The sequence below is a fragment of the Osmerus eperlanus genome, chromosome 3 (genome assembly GCF_963692335.1).
Source record: "Osmerus eperlanus chromosome 3, fOsmEpe2.1, whole genome shotgun sequence".
NCBI lineage: Eukaryota > Metazoa > Chordata > Actinopteri > Osmeriformes > Osmeridae > Osmerus > Osmerus eperlanus.
In genome coordinates, this window is record NC_085020.1 from 592,658 (window position 1) to 614,559 (window position 21,902).

Consider the following 21,902-nt stretch of genomic DNA (forward strand, 5'->3'; position numbering starts at 1 on the left):
GGTAAAGTTGTCGCAATACGACGGTGGGTCACAATGACTGATGGGTCAGAATGACATGAAGATAACACAAGGGTTAAGGAATTACTTAACCCTCGTGCTGCCTTCGGGTCACATGACCCAAAGGTTCATAACGAACCATCGTTGTGTTTACCCAATTTTACCCAATACAAAAACAAATAAAAATAATTTTCTTTTAACCTTCGCAAGATGCAAAATGACGTCTCCTTGGGCAAGACACTTCACCCTACTTGCCTCGGGGGAATGTCCCTGTACTTACTGTAAGTCGCTCTGGATAAGAGCGTCTGCTAAATGTAATAGATGCTATAGCAAAAAGTCCCAACTGACAAATTAACCAATAGCATTCATGATTTGAAGGCAGGTTGGTTGAGAAAATCATTGTAATCTCTGGCTCCATCTGCAATTCTGTAGTTGGGTTGTTGCATATCAGGATCTTTGTAAAGTCATTTAAATTATACCTTAAATCTGAGTAATAGTGAAATAAGGAATAAACACATACTTGCCTTCGAAAGCAAATTAGCTTGCATACATACTTTAAAACACAAACATGGGGTAAATGAAACAGCACCTTGGATTAGACAATGAATGTCCACAGAATGTTAATGTGTGTTTCAACACAGTCTCTCCTGACCTGTCAAACCCTGAAGAGAACTCACCATTCAGGTTTATCACAATAAACCTTTTCACTACTTAGTGTCTTAAGTAGTAATACATGTCATGTATTCATTTTCAACACTTTGTCCCAGTGTTGTAGTCTTTTAGAGAGTAGATGTTTGTGTAGAACGTGGAAACCTTGTTGCAATGTGGTGAGGACATGTTACCCCATATCCCAGTTTCTCAAAGCCAACTTCAGAAGAAAACACTCAGAACTCGGAAACGTTTGTTGCCTAATTTCAGAACAAACCTCTTGCATTCTGCCCCCTTTAAAGTTATTGATCGAGGTCAACATACAAGATATTTGGAACATTAAATGATTACCTCGAAGGCTGGGATGAAAATACTGTAACCCTTTAAAAATCTTGTTTCAAGTTGGCTGAGTAACTCATTTGGTCATTTTATCTAACCATGTACAATATGGTTCCTTTGCATGGAGGTTGTGTCAATGTTAAACCAGCGAGTTCTTCCTTGACAGTTAAATGCTCTACCACTGAGCCATACCTACACCCAAAAGGTCAGGGGTCGTTAGGAACCTGTGTTCCCCTGCTGACCCAGGCCTGAGGCCTCATGTGACTCAGAACACGTGAGGAGGTAAACGTCAGGATCCTCGTGTTCAGAACACATCAGGATCCTCGTGTTCAGAACACAACTTCTGGTCATGAGCTGGAAGTTCCTCAAAGCCAGGCAGCTGTAGTAATTTTATAAATATTTATGTAAATGGGATTCTATTTGTCCAGAAGAGAAGCACACAATTCTAATACAGTTCATTAACTTTATTAAGACACAGTATTTCATACTGAATGGGTTGCTTCAATAAAAAGTTATTTTTAGGGTCTGGTACTAGAATAACTTGACATCAGTCATCAGCTGATTTGTGTCATTCTTGTGTTTAGTTTCAGTTTCAACGTTACTTGTAGTGTTGAGTGAGTGATGTGTGGTCATACTATATTGCAGTGTTTCCCAAAATCCCATCACCACAAAAGCATGACCACACATCACTGGAGCATTGCTTCAGTTCTCGGGTTGTTCACAGCACTCGAGGAGAAACTAAACGTTTTGTATTTAGTTTGTTTATAATTGTTTTTCAACTTGCAGTTGTGATTAGCTTTTTGTTGTCTGGGTGAAGGTGAACAGAATTTGTATATGTAGTCACCACCCCCCTTTTGCACCCCCTTTATAAGTGTCATCATTTAGGGACGACATCCATAAAGCCCTGCTTTGAGGGTAAAACACTTCTGTTAAACTAGTCAAGATAGGAAAGTTACTGCATCTATACGCCAGCTCAGGACTAAACAGTTCACATAGTTCTTCAATTATCAAAGTTTTTTTTTTGTTGTCAAAACAAGACTGGACACTATAGCAGATTGGGCAACAGGAAGGTGTGTGTGTGTGTGTGTGTGTGGTTGGGGGGACGGGGGGGGGGGCAGATGAGCCTTCTTGTTTTGATGTATGTTTTTCCATGCTCTACTTCTGACTTGACAGACACCCTCTCCTCAAGACCAACACAAGACATCAACATGACAGGTGAGCCTGGTTTATGTTTTTTATCTGATATAAGTGGAATTACACAGATTTTTCCACACATATCTCCTGTCTATACTGAGTCACTCTTCTCTTTCTCTCATATTCACTTCTACTGTCTTCTGTTTAATAATATATTTTGAGTTATAGCTGACTTCTTATCTGATTGAAGTACAGTTAATTAGACAGATACCATCCCTGAGGGAAAGTCAATGCTTTGTTTTACCACAACAAAAATGTGCTGTAAAATGTTTTGGGAATATTGCTGTGATATATGTGAAAAAAGATAATTGTGAGATTTGATTTGATCACATAAAACCCAGAGGCAGTACAGTATCTATATATTCCGCCACCATCGCTACAATATCGGCTTGACTGAATCTAAACAACAGTCTTAGAATCATGATCACTTACTGGGTTGTTCGAAATTGCTTTCTTCCCAAACCGGCTGGCTGTATCCTCCTCATCTCCCATCTGCTGAATGAAACAACTGTGTTTTTCACAGGACACTGCTCTGGGTTAATGTTAATGTGGTTGAGCTTTGTGTTAATTCAACCCTTTTCAAATGTGAATCAGTTCATGCTCACCATAGATCAATCTAATCACAATCTGTGTGCTGTTCTTTTCAGATCCAAACACCATCTTTCTCATCTCAGACTTTGATGAGCTCTATAACGATATCAACTACACTGATCCCTTTAATGGCTCAGACTTCATGCTGGATGTCAACACCCTCACCTGTGAGAGCACCCCCATCTCTCACGCCGTCAGTCTGGTCGTATGTAGCTTCTACATTCTCATATTCCTGTTGGCGATACCTGGCAACCTGCTGGTGGGGCTGGTGATCGGCTTGAGCAAGCAGGCCCTGTCTCCCTCCGACCTCTACCTCCTCCACCTGGCTGTGGCTGACATCATCCTGGCCGCCACCCTGCCCTTCTGGGCCACCTCCGTGTTGCAGAGCTGGCTGTTTGGCAGCGTAGGCTGCAAGATCGTCTGCCTCCTCCTGGAGGTGAGCTTCTACGCCAGCATCCTGTTCCTGGCCTGCATCAGTGTGGACCGCTATCTGGTGATCGTCAGAGGGGTGGAGTCCCGGAGCGCCAGCCACCGCCTGCTGGGCTGGGGCGCATGCGGAGGCGTCTGGGTCCTGGGTACGGCGCTGTCTCTGCCCGCCCTCTACAACAGCTCCTTCACCCCCCTCGGTGGCGGGCAGGAGGTGTGCGCCGAGCGCCACGACGCCAGCACGGCGACAGCCTGGCTCCTGGCCACCAGAGCGCTCCGCCACACCCTGGGTTTCCTCCTGCCGCTAGCCATCATGCTGGTGTGCTACGGCGTCACAGTGCTACGGCTGCTGCGCACGCGCGGGGGCTTCCAGCGCCAGCGTGCCATGAGGGTGATTGTGGCGGTGGTGGTGGCGTTCCTACTCTGCTGGAGTCCATACCACCTGGCCGTGGTGGCCGACACCCTGGTGAGGGCCAAGCTGCTGCCGGAGGGCTGCACCTTGAGGACGGGTGTGTCCCGGGCTATGTTCGCCACACAGAGCCTGGGGCTGCTGCACAGCTGTGTCAACCCAGTACTGTACGCCTTTGTGGGGAAGAAATTCCGCCAGAGGCTGGCGAAGGAGCTGAGGAGGAGGGGGGTGCTGGAGAGAACCTCCGCCAGCAGGTCCAGCAGGTCCTCATCCACGCCAGAGATCACCTCCACCCTCATGTGATCACACCAGCCAGAGATCACCTCCACCCTCATGTGATCACACCAGCCAGAGATCACTTCCACCCTCATGTGATCACACCAGCCAGAGATCACCTCCACCCTCATGTGATCACACCAGCCAGAGATCACCTCCACCCTCATGTGATCAGACTGGACAAAGAAACACAAAGAAAGACATGACTGGACTAAAGGGGTGTTTGAGGGATTTTGTAGTGGCTGGTGGTGTTGGTTAGGGGTGAGGAGGTGGACTGGTGAGGGGTGAGGAGGTGGACTGGTGAGGGGTGAGGAGGTGGACTGGTGAGGGGTGAGGAGGTGGACTGGTGAGGGGTGAGGAGGTGGACTGGTGAGGGGTGAGGAGGTGGACTGGTTAGGGGTGAGGAGGTGGACTGGTGAGGGGTGAGGAGGTGGACTGGTGAGGGGTGAGGAGGTGGACTGGTGAGGGGTGAGGAGGTGGACTGGGTTGTGGGGGCATTTGTGTCTTTTGGTGGAAAATACTTATCCTGATTTGAAGTGATATTATAGTGGATAGAATATGATTGTGCCATCTAGTGGCTGAAAACTTCCACAGCAACCTTTCTCCATTCACCACTCACTGCATCCTGGATGTATTTTTGAGGACTCGAAATAGGCAGCTAAAAGTAATTTTTTTTGTTGTTGAAATATTAAATGTATATAATATACATTATATGTTGCCCACTACAGGTAACAATATTTTCATATAATGTCACAGGTAAGCTTGCTAAATTGGCCATGTAATTAAAGATAGTATTTTCATAAACGTCCAATAAAATGTGTTGTGCCGTTAGATCTAAGGTTGTCACCATCATGACCAACAAAAAAAATCCTATATTGAACATTTCTTACCGTAAGTTAAAGACGTATGTGGGAAGAGCTTCCTTTTCGCAGTGAAAAGTTAAACTTTCCTTTTCTTTGTCTGCCAAGACAGAAGACAGTTGCGAAACACCTTTCTGTCAACTGCTTTACAAATGTCAATGGGTCAGTGGCTGTACAGTACTTTCCTAAATTCAGTAATTCAGTAAATTAAAGTTTTTCTACTCAGTTTTGATTCCTTCATGTTTCAATGTGTTTTTATATGAATCATAATGGACAGCTTACTAGATCTAAAATGGCCACTCCTTTCCTTTTGAAAAATAATTTTTGACATTTTTGACCAAGGTATTGCCGAGAATATTACAGAAGATAATGCTATTTCTCCATGCAAATGGTGACACTACTTTAAGCTATGATTGTTTTTTAGTAGTCCCACTATTAAAGTGACAACAGTCATAGCCTCATCACTCACTAACCCTTTTACAGTGAATTAAATAACAGGATCATGCGTAGTCTCCTCTCACTTACCACCACTACAGACAGGGTTGCCTGGACGATGTGTCAGAGCTGAGAACGCCACCATGTCACTGTCCTCGTCACCAGGATGGTGGTGGGATTATGGGATGTCAGACACCAAACACACTGAGCAGGAGATGGAACCTGCTGCTGTATCATCCAGCTCCTCACTGCATCCTCATCTAACTATTTCTAAAAGTTTGAGTGAATCATTTAGATGCTTGCACCTTACTGATGTTCCTCTGACGTTACTGACTCCTGTTCAGGGATCTGCAGGCCCAGTTTCTGATGTTCTTCTGACGTTACTGACTCCTACTCAGTGATCTGCAGGCCCAGTTTCTGATGTTCTTCTGACGTTACTGACTCCTACTCAGTGATCTGCAGGCCCAGTTTCCCAAAAACCCCTGAGAACATCTTCCTCAACATCACAGGTGCAACACAAGATCCCAGGTGCCGTTGTTTCTAAATTCAGCCTTTACACGTGAATTATGAATAGTCCAGGGGAAGATTTTAGATTTCTAAAGCTTGATTACTAAACGTTGGGCCAAGAACCAGCGATTGTGGTTTGACAATGCGGGTTACATTACAAAGGAGAGATATTACTATGATCACCAACTAATCATTAGGGTTAATGAATGAGCTACCCTATTTACAGCCTTTTATAAACTTTTACATTTGACCTACAAATCAAACCACTGTCCTCAGCCCACTCCTGTCTCCCCTCCCTCTCTCTCTCGCCCCTGCCTGCACAGTGTGGCCCCAGCCCCAGGCTACTGGGACCAGGGGGTTGGCTTAAAATGACAAGGGGGTGGGAGCTGCATAGGTGGGGGGCGACAGTGCCGACATATCAGCCAGCAGCTGTCATTCTAGAGCTGGCCTGGGCTGAGGCTGTCGTCTCCCAGGAGGACCTGTGTGGCCGCGGCAGGACGACCAGGAGGAAGGAAGCTCCAGGGACAAGGCGGACAACGTGTGAGCGTCTGGAGCACAGCTATCCAGACCCGGCCCAGTTAGGAGCCTCTTCCACTGGAGTATGAGAGGACTGGGACATAGGAACGAGGGATTCTGCTGCTCTAGTTGTGGAGCGCCACGCAGGCGAGGAGAGAGAGACCTGGAGAGACGAGGAGGGGAAGGCAGAGGCCAGCCCTTTCAAAGGCAAGATGGGGAGCTAGTAATGCAACATGATCCAGAGGGTCTTGCCCTAAAAATACCACTGGGCTGCAGACTGCACTCTGCTTATAATTACTAGGGTGATAAACAATGCATGCTTTTAACATGTTCAATTGGACTAGCAGCTGTGAGAGTTGAAATTATTGCTGAAGAAATCTGAAAGTAATTACATACAAATTAATTAATGAATTAATTACATTTGGCTGCTATTTTGTGAAGCATAGATATAGAAAGATTTCGGATGATCATAGCCTCTAACAGGCCTTGAGAAACGATTCACTGTCGACGTAGTCCACAGCATCAAAACTCTCAAGATTAGACGTTAAAAGTACATTTTTCTCATTGCATGACATGACTTGGTTAGTACTCAAGCTAAAGCAATAGACAGCAGGGCTGATATCAGGAACCTGCCTGGAGAATCAGCTCTAGGAACCTGCCTGGAGAACCAGCTGCAGAAGGACCCAGGCCCAGACGAGCGGTGCAGCCATGAGGAAGGCCGAGGTCCAGGTGACCCTGAAGAAAGGTGCGGATGACGGTCTGTGTGGGGCGGCCCTGCCTAGCCCCATCATCCCCCCCAAACGCTCAAAAACGAGCCCGGACCAGGTGGTCCCAGACCCCACAACCTACCCCTCCCAGACCCCACCCATCTTCATCCGCAAGATGAGGAACGCTGCCGTAGGGACGGGCTGTGACATTCGTCTGAAGGTGGCCGTGGCCGGGGACCCCCAGCCCTCGCTGTACTGGTACCACAACGACGACCTGCTCAACATGGATAACCAGGAGTACGGAGGTCTGTGGATCAGAGACTGCAAGCCCAGCGACGCCGGCCTCTACACCTGCATAGCTAATAACCACCTGGGGGAGGCCAGGAGCAGCGCTGTCCTGGCTGTCCTCGACCTGGGCGAAGGTAAGGTTGACCTGGGAGAGGTCTGGTTGACCTGGGAGAGGTCTGGTTGACCTGGGAGAGGTCTGGTTGACCTGGGAGAGGTCTGGTTGACCTGGGGGAGGTCTGGTTGACCTGGGAGAGGTCTGGTTGACCTGGGAGAGGTCTGGTTGACCTGGGGGAGGTCTGGTTGACCTGGGAGAGGTCTGGTTGACCTGGGAGAGGTCTGGTTGACCTGGGGGAGGTCTGGTTGACCTGGGAGAGGTCTGGTTGACCTGGGAGAGGTCTGGTTGACCTGGGAGAGGTAAGGTTGACCTGGGGGAGGTCTGGTTGACCTCTCTGGTATGTCAAGTGTTTAATCTGTTGGTCTCATTGGATCCAATGTGAAGGTTTCATATAAAAGACCAGGTTGATTTGGAATATTTTAATGCAGGGGCATACTGCATGGTTTCAGGTTTCCTGTGGTGTTGTACACGGTTTAAAATTGGGTAATTGGCCAATCATTATTGCACTCAATGCCAAGTGAATGTCGGACAGCAGTAGTTCTTTTTGAGACAATATTATGCAACTTGTTCTGTGAGGCCACAGCCATGTTCAATTCAAACACAGAGCAGGATACACAAGACTTTGGGTTCATAAAAATCATCAGTTGATTTATCAACCTACAACCTTCAAGAGTATTAGCACATTGATGAGAGACAACATTTTGCCAAGTGGTCTAATGCATTAGACTAACAAAAGGTCACTGTGACAATGTGATAATTTTCTTACTAAACAACTTGTTCATCAGACAGTGTGCTCACAAGAGCAGGCAGAAGCCAGGGAGCGTTTAGGGATGACTGGATTTGACGCTGCCGTTTGAATCAAGTGGATTATTTAGCTGCTATTTAAGATGAGAATGAAAGCATCAGAATGATGACTGGAATACTCTTTGACACTTTACATTGGCTACGTAAAGTGCGTGACTAAATGAATGTTGTCTGGACTTACTCCTAGCAAAAATCTCCAAATACTATATTTTACTGCTACATGTGTTATTGACTGCACTGCCCTGTCAATATCTTACCTGTTATTTAGATCAGAGTAAAAGTATATCTATGGGGAGATCGTAAATCATAAAAGACCATTTAATACACAAAACACTGGAATTCTTAGAAATAGCATTCTGCTTGGAACAACATTCTGCTTATTAGCTATTTCAAGAATTCAAATCGTCAGTCCAACAAGCACCAGAGACCAGTGCTTTTTCACAGTACACATATAACCTCAGGCTCAAGCCATTTCCACACCTCACATCACACAACTAAACAGTCAGTTTCTTAGCCAGCCTTGATTTCTTAAAATAGTCTCTTGTGCAGTTATAGTTGTTTTTTTTAATTGAGACAAATAGATTACCCTAGATGTTTGTGATTTTACACCCCCCAATTGAGTCTTTATTTGTTTCCACAGTAGAACTACAGTGCCTTTGCCTCATGCTAACAAGTCATAACACCTGTCTCTGTAATGGTTTGCACAGCAAGACAGTTACGCTGAAATTGAGTTTAACTTTTAAACTCCAGGCTCTCTTTTTGTCTCACTTTAAACTCTGTGTTGCAGCTCTCTGCAGCAGCCGACTCATGTACAGCTGTCTTATCAGTCATGGCTGGTGCCCTGGGCCCTCTCTCTATCTGCAGCTGTGTCTCTCTCTTTCTCTGCGTCGCCCTCTTTGCCCCTTCATCGACCACCATCTTGTCCCCCTCCAGTTATTTATACCAAAGAATGTGCCAGGCTTCAGATTTTTGTGATGTTAATAGGCCACAGTCTCTCATGTTACACAGGAATACATCACAGCTAAATTTAGACCCCTCCCTCAATGAAGTGTTTCGTTGAGGGAGGGGTTCTATTATCAGAAGCATTTCGTATGACCAGGGAAAGAGCCAGATTTTTATTTCACACCTCACAGTCACCCTTTTAACCCTAACCAAGATCTGCAGTCTAGAAATGCTGAATGACGTTACTATATTCTAGTAAGTTCCCATAACATACTCCACCCCCCGGCACAGCAATGCTAAATTAGGACTGCATGGTTACCTGCATGGTTACCTGTTGCAGTATTTGTTATCCAGTACTGCTAGTTGGCCCTTATTTTCATCAAGGTTCCAACCATTTTAACTGAGATAGTGTTCAAGTTTAATAATGCATACAGATAGAAAATACAAACACAATTTTAAAATGTAATGTCATAAAATAACTGTTGGCCAAAAACAACAACTACATTGTGAGTGTGCTGAGCTCATACAGTTCATGCTAGCATAGCTCTCATGAACAACGACCAGCAGCTTGTTCCAACGAACAGAGTAACAAGTTGACACATGAAAACGCCAGCCTGGAAAAGCCCTGACAAGTCAATATCTCCACACTGCCACAGCAACCTTCCAACTCTCTCCACAAATCACTGCCAAGTGGTCAATTTTTGGCAAATTACTTCCTGGACTGGCTGTCTTTATCACTGGACAAATGTTTTATTGTGTAGACATACTCCAGTAGTGCGTTATTAAGATTTAGGGCCTATATAATTTGTTATTAATTTGTTTATGGGTTAGTGTCTATCTTGTATTGTGAATTACCCCTGTTTGAGTGCAGAGCTTCTGTCTGTGATGTATTCCAGCACTTGGGAACTTAAGATGTTGCCGCTGAAAGAGCGTGACTCTTGGCTTTCTTCCCATCTGAATATTTTCCTCCCCATGTCTCCTTTATGGCTGTGCATCTGAGAAGGCTGAACAGGTGTTGCTAATAAAATCACATGTTGGAAACCCCCCTACGCATCGCCATTTTGTCTTCACCCCCCTAGACCTGATTACAACTCAGTGGTTGTTCCGAGGAACATTGTGAAGTGGAGCTGTTTATGACGACTGGGAGGCAGCCAAAGCCCAGTTCTACTACAGCAGTCTTTATTCCATTCCTGCTTCTATGATAGTGTTTAGACAGACGAGTGAAAGGGACTTGCATCTTATAGTAGTCCTTAGTGGTCATTCATGTTCCTCTCTTACCACAATTAAAACGTTTAATGGTAGTTCTCCAAAAAAAATGTAGTTAGTTTGCTGTTTGGATGTTTCAAGTTCCAAAAGTGTTCTGGTGGAGAGAGGAAGCATGGGCCCCTGGCCATCTGTTGTTTTGATCATGCCTCCGTCTCAAATTAATGGAAAGGATAAATGCTAACATTGCTTGCAATAATTTTGGGCTTATTTTTTCCATTTGTTTATGGCTTGACTGAAACTACTGGACTATAATAAAAAATACTCCTGTCAAGCATTCCATCCTGACATTAGTCTCAAGGCTTTTGTTGACTTATTCTCATGTTTTGGTGATAGCAATGCCTTAAAGGTTAGTATTTTTTGTTGTTTGCAATGTTTTTCTGTTCTCCTGTTTTTCTGGTAATAAGCTGATTGTTGGGTTGGGTCAAATGTTCAAGTTATGGAGACAAGGACAGTATCAATCAACATAAAACTAGTGTGCTAGAAAAACAAATCTTCTGATGACATGTTGAGATGCTGCACAGACCCTGGCTATCTGTCAGAGCTGAACACACATTGCAAGTTAAATAAAGCTACCTCATCAGGGCTTGTGCAGTACAAGTCCTGTACCTCCCCTGCACACCCCCCCCCCCCCCCACCCAGTTCACAGGGACTAGTTTCTGTCGCCAAATAACCAAAAGTGTGACAAAGATTTGTATAACAGAACAGCAAATGAACAGCACTTGGTTCAAAAGCAACCTCAATTTTGATAGTGACTTTTAAACTGACAAATCACTATTGTAATTCCTATGTCAGAACTAGGCCTTTAAACCGGAGGAGTGTTTACCCAACAGATGATCCCCCACACAGGCTATTACGTAGTGGATACAGAAAAATAAATATGCAATCAAAGGATGTGTTCAAGTTCATGTTACGTTACTTGTACCCGTAGGTAGATTTGGTGTGCTGTAGCCTAGGTTTTCTCCAAATGCAATACAACATGAGGGCTTCTGATAAATGTCGGCATATTCTTATTCATATTATATTCTTATAAGCATCCATCTCTCAATCCGCTTGTTTACCCAGCTGTCACCTGTCGCGACAAAATTGCAAATGTTTTGAAATAGCGTTGCTTTTTGTAGGTCTCTGTGTGTTAGCAAACTCTGCAAGTCTCTTTATTATATCAGTGTGCGGAGCACAGTGTGATGCTGCTTTAATTGAGATGTTCTAGGTGAGCTTAGCCGGCTCAATGTATTGATTCTCAGGAGCAGAGAGAAAGCGAGCGCTCGGCGGAGGTGTGTTTGCAGTCGTGCAGTGTTAGCTTGTTATCCTGCAGTCAAGTATCTTCACACATTCAATTATTCATAACATGCTCTGTAGGTGACTAGTGTTTCATATTTTGCCGTCTTGTAGGCTAATTAGCTACGTAAATTATTTAGGGAAACGAAAATACAATGCAGTAAGATAATTATTCGAAGCCTAACTAAAACATCATCATAAAAAAACGGCATCTTTTTGTGTAGCCTATTCCTTGAAATTATGTAATTTTGATAGGAGATAACCTGAACTAAAATATTTCCTTCAAACTGCTTGGATGGAATCAAACAGTAGCCTTTGTCTAAAGCAACCAATGTTTTATTTGTATTTTTATGTAGGCCTAGCCTATGTCAAATTCAGTAGGCTATGTTCTATGAAGAACTATTTGCTCTTGCTGTATCTACTTTTATCCGCTGCGAACTATACTGTCTCAATTGACCAGTGATGGACTTCCAGTTTCTGAGGCAGAAGGAAATTACTGAGGGAGAAATGTCAACCTACGCTTTAAAGTCGCTCTGGATAAGAGCGTCTGCAAAAAAAAAAAGACTAAATGTAAATGTTTAAAGGACTGATCTCAGCAGTGCTGCGCTCTCCCTCTGCCTCTCTCCCTGAGGTAGACACAGCAGGGAAACTGTGCACATGTGCACAAATGTTGCCGCCTATTATCGTGGGAACAAGCGCCTCAAAACCTGATCATCGCATGTTGCCGTCGAGCTGGTCTTCGCTGCCGATGCGGAATGCCTCGAGAAAATGGGCTTTCAGAGACTCCAGCACGGAGCGCAACTTATGTAATGGACCAAAGTGCAGTTGTTCTTAAGATGTTCTGCACTGATTTTCGCTAAAAAAAAAAATTCTTTTTTTTTGTGAGGTGGGGAGGAAGAAACATGTGTTCTGATCTGTTTCCAAATGATTCTAGCTTACCTTTGTACAGATATAATTCTAGTCACGTTTGCGTAAACTGAACAGATGAGTAAACTATAAATTATGCATGGGAATTCCCCAGTTTAATGGGGAGGCGGTTTCCCTTCTCCATGGAATTTAAGATTTAAGATGGTCACAGAAAAGCCCACCACAGCTGCAATGAAGAGAATCAGGTCAAAGAAAACCTCTCAGGTAAATCTATGCGATTTTTTTTCAACTTGTTATTCTACAATTACTGTCGGTATAGAGATAAGATAACGTCCGTTTTGTTGACCAGTTAAGGTTAAATATACTTACTGTACATTAGTCTATTCGGCCCTGTTATTGTTTCATGACAAATGCATTTCAAGCAAGGGAAAGATTCTTATATTCATTATGTTTTTACAATACCGCTGTTTGTGATGTGAAACGATTTCTTGAAAATATGTCGTGAGAGTTACTCTGCCAGATGGTCACGTGCAGTGTGAGTATTTCCACAGCAACAGTCCAGTTTACTCGACACTTCCTGGCTCAGATGCCATGGAGACCGAGGGGTTGTCAGGTTGCTGCAGCTATAGACTCACAAGTGGATGGACGCTTTGTTAGATCTTGTATTGTGCTCAACGCGACTCATTAGATGATCGTGTCCTGCCGAACTGTATGGATCCTGTTGCATTCCTCATGCAGGACGAAACTGAAATAACTACTGCATGCGCGATGAAATCACTACAGTGAATTAATAATACATGTAGCCTACTCTTTTACCAGTCAATCAAAAAAAGCTCACGTGTTGAGCTCCAAAGAGCTGATCGTCTTTGTAAGAACATGTAACCTGTATTAGCCTACCCGATACGAACCAGTACGAACCTATACGAACCTGTAAGCTGACTGTGACACCGTAATCAGATGTTTACATTATGCAATTGTAAAAAGACTCTTCCTACATGGATACTGTACTTAATGACCTTAAAGTAAATATAATTGCCTTGACACATTTGTTCAACTTAAATGTAAATTCAAGATGTAACTGCTTAACAAAAACACAGAGGTTTATCAATTGTAAATCCTGTGTCAGGCTGATGGAACTGTAGCTGTGATGATACAGTCTCTAAGCCTGACCCCGTGTCAGAGTGCAGCACTGTCCAGCCCAGGATGCACATGGACAGGCTGAAACGTAGTCCGCGTCTGTCATTCTGGAAAATGTAACAGGATCCCTGGGGTTCTCTGCCAGCGAGGCATGTTCGACACACTCTCAGGGGAGGTAGGGGGCAGAACACCATCCCGTCACCCAGGCTAGCTGGCACTGTTGTCACATGACTACCATGCAGAGAGATCCAGCCTCTAGACTGACTCAACACTCCTTTCAGTGAATTCCCCTAAACAAAACCTAAACATTGGCATCTAAATGTCCAAGGTATTAAAATGTTAGTTCCTAGTTTCATCTTATTGAAATAAAACACAGCTTGCCTTTTTTGTACATGTTTTCTGTTTCGACTTTGTCCATATTACAAGTTTTTGTCTTTTTTCAGAGAGCTGGACACAAACACAAACAGTTTAGACCACCGAGTCATGGCGTGTTTCGGCTGAAGAACAACAGATTGTTGAACCAGTGTTCCTGCGATGGAGTGGATAGTGAAGTGTAAGGCCACACAAGGTCCTTTTAATGTCTTGAGAGACTTGTACATGTGAACTGTGTGAAGTACACTACCATTAAAGTTATTGCAGTCTTCAAGATGTCTTCTTGCAGATCTTTGGACTCCATTCCAAATGTTTCTTTTGAATGTTTTTTTTTTTTTTTTGCATAATTGTTGCACACACTTTTCCCTAAGAAACTGGCCTACTGCTTTGCAGAGATATATCTCACCATGTTAGAAATTAATCTTTCAACATGTTTGTACTCGGTATTAAGCATAGTCACCACCATCATAGCTTACCACAGGTGCAGATTAATGTATACATGCATCTGCATGTGTTGTTTCAGCTGCTGGGTCTGCTGGGTGAAGGGTAACAGCTAGTTCTACAGTGAGGTGGGCGTCCCACGATGAGGCTGAGATTGTGAAGACTCAGCAGATCTTGACATTCTGCTTCTCTACCCAGGATGTGGTGTGATACAGTCCCGAGTTTAGACTGCTGTTTTAAAAGGGATATCAGGTTTGTCTGATTCACTATCCTACACAGCAGATGTGGGTTTGGCCACGGTCATGTTCACGCTCTACTCTACTTAACAGGGAGCTTTGCTGTTGCTGGTTACCTCATTTTGATGACTCAAAGATTCTCCAAAATTCTGATTTCATTGATGACAGAGCCATTTTATTTAGCATGTCGCAGTCTGTCTTGAGTGTCTTATGGTTCTTTCTCTGAAGTGGGCAGCATGCTAATTGAAAAAGATGGAGGCAGTCAATTGGTTCCTATAGTAACCATGCTCCTCTCTGCCTCTCCTTGCTGCCACTATGGAAACACGGGTTTCCTCTAGTGCAGGAAGCACAACAATGGTAACTATGCTTTACATGTGTTGTTTCATAGTGGTATGCTAAACATCTGTTTTTTATTAGACATTTTCTGCCTGTTCTAATGTAAACACGATAACAAGACTGGATGGGACTGTCCCTAGATGCTTCTCATCTTCACCTTTTGCTTTGATGCCTTTATTCCTTATTAGCTTCGTTAATCCGTCAGAAAAGCACAATTCCACCTGCTCTAAAGTGGTCTCTGTCTGTGCTCTAGATTCGGAGACGACAGAGGATGAGGGAGGGGAATCCTTTGACACCAGAGAGGAGGGAGTGGGTCTTCAGGAACCGGCTGCACATGCAGGTGGGTCCTCCCCCCCAACACAACAACATTCATAGAACATCAACATTTCTATTGTTGTCAAGATGATCCTGCACATTATTATTCCTAGATTGATGAGTAGAGTTATGTATTGCAAGTGTAGCAGCAAGAACTAACTTAGACACTAACTTAGATAGTAATAGCTATTAAAAACACTCAACTGCCTGACTCAACTTGGATAATGGTCTGAACATGCACTCTTTTCATTCTCATTATTTTAAACATAAGTGCTTAGCTGCTGTTGAGTTGGGAGGTCTCTTTCCCTCGGGGAGTCAGGTGGCTGAGCGGATAGGGATTCGGGATAGTAATCAGAAGGTTGCCGGTTCGATTCCTGGCCGTGAAAAATGACGTTGTGTCCTTGGGCAAGGCACTTCACCCTACTTGCCTCGGGGTAATGTCCCTGTACTTACTGTAAGTCGCTCTGGATAAGAGCGTCAGCTAAATGACTAAATGTAAATGTCTTTGTGGGTGAGGGAGTGTTAGAGTTGATCATGGATTTTTCTCCTTTAACTTCAGGACACAGAGTGATGGACAGTTGGGCAGACGAGGAGTTTACAGCTCCCAGAACCAGGTAGAATCAGAGGACTGATGAGGCTTCACACTGTGTTGGCTGCATGTGCAATGAAATCAGTCAATCAATCAATCAGTACTTCGTTATATCAATTTATCAGTTTAATAAACAAATCAGTATGGTGCACCTATACAAAATCTGTCATGTTTACTTAACCTACCTTGGCTTCATCCTAGTCCTAATTATTTCCTTTATTCCTTTAATTATTTTCTTCCAGGAGTCACTCTGAAGAAGTTCTCCCACCCCCCTCCCCAAGAACAATCAAACGCCCCTCCACCTCACCGATGCCAAACCGCTCGGGTTCAGCCCCTACCACCCCTCTCACCCCCCGAAAGAAAGCTGTAGTGCCGGCCGACTACCAAGACACAGTCCCTGAGGAGTTCGAGCAGAAAGTCAAGCAGCCCAAATCCTCCACGGGCATGTCCCAGAGCAGTGCTCAAGATTCTCGCCCCCAGACGCCTCTCAGTGAATACTCCCGGAAGGACCTGACCGCCAGACCCTCTCCTAAGCTCACCCGTGCAAGCTCCAAGATCTTTGAGAAAGTCCGTGGTTTCGAGGAGCGAAGACGAAGCCTCGACAATCCAGAGGGATCCATATCTGGACAATCCTGGGCTGGCTTCAACCGCGCCGGGTCAGTGGACTCGGACGACGGAGGAAGCCGGCTGGGCATCTCCAGAGAGAGCTCCAAGGAGGACCTGCGTGAGGCGCTGAAGGAGGATGCTGCGGAGCGGAGGACCATGTTCAGGCAGAGGGCCGCCTCGCTGGAGGAGAAGGCGCGCTACTCCGAGAAGGTACAGGACATCGAGAACAAGTTCACAGAGGAGCTCCAACGCATCAAGAAGCTGGTGGGGAAGCCTCACCTGAAGAAGTCCTTCTCCACCGAGCAGCTGACCCTGCGAGGTCGACAGAGGCTGCCTGAGAGGAAGCTGGAGCCCATCCCACCTCAGGTCCTGCAGAAGCTGCAGGAACGGGAGCGCGCCCAGTGGGAGAAGGAGCAGAAAGAGAAGGAGCAGACCAAACAGAGCTCACCGCCAAAATCACCTCGACTCGCAAGCAAGCAATCCTCGTCCAGACCCCAGGAGACGGAGCGTCCGTCTGCCTCGTGCAGCAGGTCAGGAGAGGCAGCCGTCACTCCAGAGTCTATGCAGCTGTCGGATCTTCCGGGACAGCGCTCGATAAGAGAGATCAGCAGGAGCAGTCCAGTCAGAGAGGTCTATCAGCGGTCTCCCTCACCAGCGACGTCTCGACAACAGAGGGCAGAGTCACCAAGCAGGAGTCTGGTTGACATGACGCTACGCAAGGTTGAACGAAGGCCAGCCAGCCCCCTGGTGCAGAGGGTCTCTCGGATGCAGGAATCCCCAATGGTCAAAGAGTCTCCTGCCATAACATCACCAAAGGAAGAGTTGTCTGGAAGGAAGACCCCTGTAGAGCTTGTTTTAAGAAAAGTAGAAAACAGACCTGCAAGCCCGTTGGTACAAAGAAAATTTACTGATTTACAAGAAATTCCAGACCAAGTCCCAGCTAAAACCCCAAGGCTGACGGCCTCTTCAGCCGTGCTCCCAGCCCCCCCACTGGGGGAGAAGATGGAGGTGGAGGCACCCAGGCCGGCCCCCAGGCTCAACATCCCCACTATTATTGTTGAAGATGAGCCAATGGAAGAAGACGTTCCTGCTGAGACTGACCAGTCGCAGAAGGCTGACGTCCCCAGAGAGCAGAAGACCAGAGGAAGAGCCCGACGCACCAGGCCCATGTCCCCAGAGCAAGGTCAGATTACCCTCATTCTTACTGTCGGAGGCTTTTCTACTTAACACTCACTTCATACAACTAATCTTCTGCTTTACGTAAAACATTTTTATTTGCGGCCCTAAGACTTTTGTACTGTACTGTAGATTTAAAACGTCCTTTTTGACAGATTCTTCAGATGACTCGTACGTGTCTGCTGGGGAGGATCCGCTGGAGGCTCCTGTGTTTGAGTTTCCCCTGCAGGACACGGTGGCTACCGCTGGGATGGATGTGCTCATGAAGTGCATCATCGCTGGGAACCCTCTGCCCCAAGGTACGAGTCTCCTCAGCCCACCCAACTTACTTCTCCTATCCTGTCAGGTGTCCCAACTAGAATTTTAGGAGCTTCCTGTCTTATACCTCAGAATCAGAATGGGTTTTATTCACCATGAAAGTTTGCACAGACAATGAATTTGCTTTGGCAGGAAGGTGCAAACATTAAACATATAGGAATCAAAAATTTAAATATGAGGACTAACTATACTAAGGGTACATAACTAGCAAACTAAGGGTACATGCCTAGCAATGGAATTAGATTAAAATAAACTATACAATAAAATATAAAATAAAATATAAGTTGCAGTAATTTACAATATAAAAATACAAATATTACAAAAAATACAAATGGTACAGGATTGTATTGTCCAGTGCAAAAAGCAGTGTTGTTTTAAGGGCATTGAGTCATGAAGTCAGTGTGAACCCTTGGCCTTATTGAAGAGGCCAACAGCGGAAGGGAAGAAACTGTTTTTGTGGCGTGTGGTATTGGTCCTGATGGACCGCAGCCTTCTAAACGAGTGTCTCAATACAGTCTCAGTACCGGGACTAACGGGTGTCATATCATGCCACAAGGTGTGTTTAGTAAGAGACTTGGGCTAACATTCCTGTGTGTTCCTGTAGTTACCTGGACAAGAGACAACACAGTGCTCTCCAGTGTAGCTAGCGTTGTAGTGAAGGTGGAGGGGGAGCGCCACACTCTGCTGATCAAGTGGGCCAAGCACAGCGATGCCGGGACGTACTGCGTCACAGCCATCAACGAGCTGGGCAGGGCGTCCAGCAGGGCCAGCCTCTCTGTCAAAACAGGTGAGCATGTTTACTGGTGAAACATTTTGTTTTTAAGAATGTTGTTTTCACTCTGCAGTGCAACTTAAGATCACAGCAGGTTGTATCAAGTCAGATGTTACATAAAGGGCTTCTTGACTGTTGGTCGGTGTTATCCTGTATCTGAAGGAGCATGCGGGAGGTGAAATGTCTAAATCTAGGGTCCTCAAGGTTCTAACGGGTCTGATTCAATTTTTGTAATTTCTTTTATTTTTTACTATCGATTGAATACAGAAAACGCATATTAATGACATATTTCCCTTCTTCAATGGCCTGGCACATAGCCATCCATACTTTACAAGCATCTCAACTACCCTCTGTATGTAAATACACTGTGTCTCCTACCACCTGATTAAGAAGCTAGGCTTTTCTATTTCCAGCAATAGATTCAGGGTTCACTTTGACTTGAATTATCTCATATGAGTAGCGATTCTTCTAAATTATATCAGATCTTAAATGCTGTAGTGAAAATGAGTCATATATTTGACCTAGGCATCACTGTTCACTGACAGGAAGCGTTATCTGCATTCAGCTTCCACATTCAGTCCGAGAAGGAAAAGTCAGTTACATGGACTACCTGAGTACATTATACAGTTCATATCAGTCCAGAAGATAAATGGTTTCCAGAAAGCTTTGATTACAGGGATGATCCAAACAGCAGGCTAAACTAACCTACCCACCAGGTCATGAATATACTGTCGCTCTCCAGATATGTATCTCATGTTCTCTGATGTTTAATCTCTAATCAAGTGGTGGAGGTTAAACCCTTCTTCCTCTCTCCCTTCCCTCCTAATCTCTCTCTGCTGCCGAGCCATCGCACTTACAGTTACCATAGCAACCGCTAAAGTCTACCGAGTCTAAATTGAACCTATAAATTGTTAAGACACGGTCTTCCTGCATGAGGCTGGGAGACTCTCCTCCATGTGTTCATCAAATCAATATTTATATATGTTTGCACTTGTACGTATGTTGGTCAGAAATATATATAAAAAAAACATTTTGATCTTGAGCAAAAAAAAAGATTTCACATCATAGGTGTTCAAGTCGCACGTATATGTATGATAAAACCATGATGCAGTATGAGAAGACCAGTATCACAACATCTATTTCAGAACATCTATTTTCTACTTTCCCATAAACGCATTTATTTTAACACCAATGTACATAGAAACACAACACCACGGGGTTGGGCATATGTGTGCAACATTTTCTTTTTAAGATTACAATTCTTACAATTACAATCTCACAATCCAAGTGGAGCCCCCTCCCCTGTGTCTGAGCTCCCTGCCTGTGTTCCCCAGAGCCCCCCCCAGAGCCCCCCCCAGGGCCCCCCCCAGGGCTCCGGGGGGCTCTGGCCGTGCGTTTGGAGGCCAGCAGTCCCATCACCTCAGACGAGGAGTACCTCAGCCCCCTGGAGGAGGCAGCTGACCTGGGGGGCCCCGAGCTCAGGACTGTGGACTCCAGGTTCAAGGAGCCCCCGGCCTTCATGGTGAGCCTGGCGAGCAGCCGCAACAGAACCATCTTTACTGACTGGTACAGAACCATCTTTATTGATTGGTTCAACACAGAAAACATTTGTTTATAATGATAACGTATTGATAGTTATTATGTAACATTTAAAGAGAGAATCGTGTTCATGATGTTGGCACAAGCCTGACAGCCAGCTGTGCTCTCTACATTCCTAACCCCATCCCTCACCTCTCCTCCTCCATGGGAACCACGGTAACAGGCCACCATGAGTGACCAGGCAGTGTTTGAAGGTCGAGAGGTCACACTGTCTGTGAGAGTCAGCGGGCAGCCCAAACCCATGCTGTACTGGTAGGTCCCTCTTCCTCACCACACCCTGATGAGCTGAACACAACTGAACACAACCACTGCATTTTCACTACATCTGGAAACCATAGGCTCATAGTTAGTGCTACTGAAGCAGTCAATACAGGATAGTTGCATTTACATTACCAGCATCTCATGTTAACAGTGGAATCAGTACAATGCACATTGGTCCATTCTCGTGCGTGGTTGGACCCTTAGTGAGTGTTGACCTGTCCCTGTTGACCTGTCTCTGTTGACCCGTCCCTGTTGACCCTGTCCCTGTTGACCTGTCTCTGTTGACCTGTCTCTGTCCCTGTTGACCTGTCTCTGTTGACCTGTCTCTGTTGACCTGTCTCTGTCCCTGTTGACCTGTCTCTGTTGACCCGTCCCTGTTGACCCTGTCCCTGTTGACCTGTCTCTGTTGACCTGTCTCTGTCCCTGTTGACCCGTCCCTGTTGAACTGTCCCTGTTGACCCGTCCCTGTTGAACTGTCCCTGTTGACCCGTCCCTGTTGACCCGTCCCTGTTGAACTGTCCCTGTTGACCTGTCTCTGTCCCTGTTGACCCGTCCCTGTTGAACTGTCCCTGTTGACCCGTCCCTGTTGACCCGTCCCTGTTGACCTGTCCCTGTTGACCCGTCCCTGTTGACCTGTCTCTGTTGACCTGTCTCTGTCCCTGTTGACCTGTCTCTGTTGACCTGTCTCTGTCCCTGTTGACCCTTCCCTGTTGACCCGTCCCTGTTGACCCTGTCCCTGTTGACCTGTCCCTGTTGCAGGCTGAGAGACAGAGTCACAGTGAAGACCGGCCCACGTCACCTTGTCCAGGAGATGGATGGCGGCACATTTCAGATGACCATCAGGTCGGCGCTGCGGTCAGACAGCGGTGTGTACACCTGCAAGATCATCAACGAGTACGGCAGCCGGCAGTGTGAGGGCAGGCTTGAGGTCACAGGTGAGAGAGCTCTTCACTACACCACCACCACTCCTTATACAAGGACTTTATACATACCACAACATGACTCCTTATAGAAGGAATTGATGGAGGTATGGAATATTAATGTTCTGCTCCACAGTGTGCTGCAAAGCAGGATGGTTTGTGGCTCAGTGTTTGGGAAGTTAGAGAGATTTTAAAGCCGTTTCAGCGATATATTTAATGTATTGTATCATTAAGCACAATAGCTGTCAGAGAAAATGGCATCAGATTAAATTAAATAACCTGTTGTTGTCGTAACACAGTGTGCAGTAACACTTTAGTACTGCTAGTTTATGTACCCTTAGTATAGATAGTCCACATATTTA

General features: G+C 45.4%; 2 protein-coding genes across 4 annotated transcripts in view; both read left to right on the forward strand.

The window, feature by feature from the left end:
- Positions 1–2,192: 2,192 nt before the first annotated feature.
- Positions 2,193–4,035, forward strand: LOC134016950 (C-X-C chemokine receptor type 1). Its single transcript, XM_062456196.1, has 2 exons — positions 2,193–2,199; positions 2,826–4,035. The coding sequence occupies exons 1-2, from the start codon at positions 2,193–2,195 to the stop codon at positions 3,905–3,907; spliced, it is 1,089 nt and encodes a 362-aa protein (XP_062312180.1). The 3' UTR covers positions 3,908–4,035.
- Positions 4,036–6,138: 2,103 nt separating this feature from the next.
- The window catches only part of spegb (striated muscle enriched protein kinase b), a 36,089-nt gene continuing 20,325 nt past the window's right edge, over positions 6,139–21,902 (forward strand). The window contains exons 1-9 of one of the 3 annotated variants that reach the window (XM_062456320.1): positions 6,139–7,327; positions 15,238–15,324; positions 15,859–15,913; positions 16,131–17,677; positions 17,826–17,969; positions 18,593–18,775; positions 20,095–20,282; positions 20,523–20,611; positions 21,380–21,555. In XM_062456320.1, the coding sequence (XP_062312304.1) occupies positions 6,907–7,327; positions 15,238–15,324; positions 15,859–15,913; positions 16,131–17,677; positions 17,826–17,969; positions 18,593–18,775; positions 20,095–20,282; positions 20,523–20,611; positions 21,380–21,555 (2,890 nt within the window). In that variant the 5' untranslated portion in view covers positions 6,139–6,906. The remainder of the gene's footprint in view (positions 7,328–15,237; positions 15,325–15,858; positions 15,914–16,130; positions 17,678–17,825; positions 17,970–18,592; positions 18,776–20,094; positions 20,283–20,522; positions 20,612–21,379; positions 21,556–21,902) is intronic. The other 2 variants (XM_062456321.1, XM_062456322.1) reach the window with 2 other exon arrangements.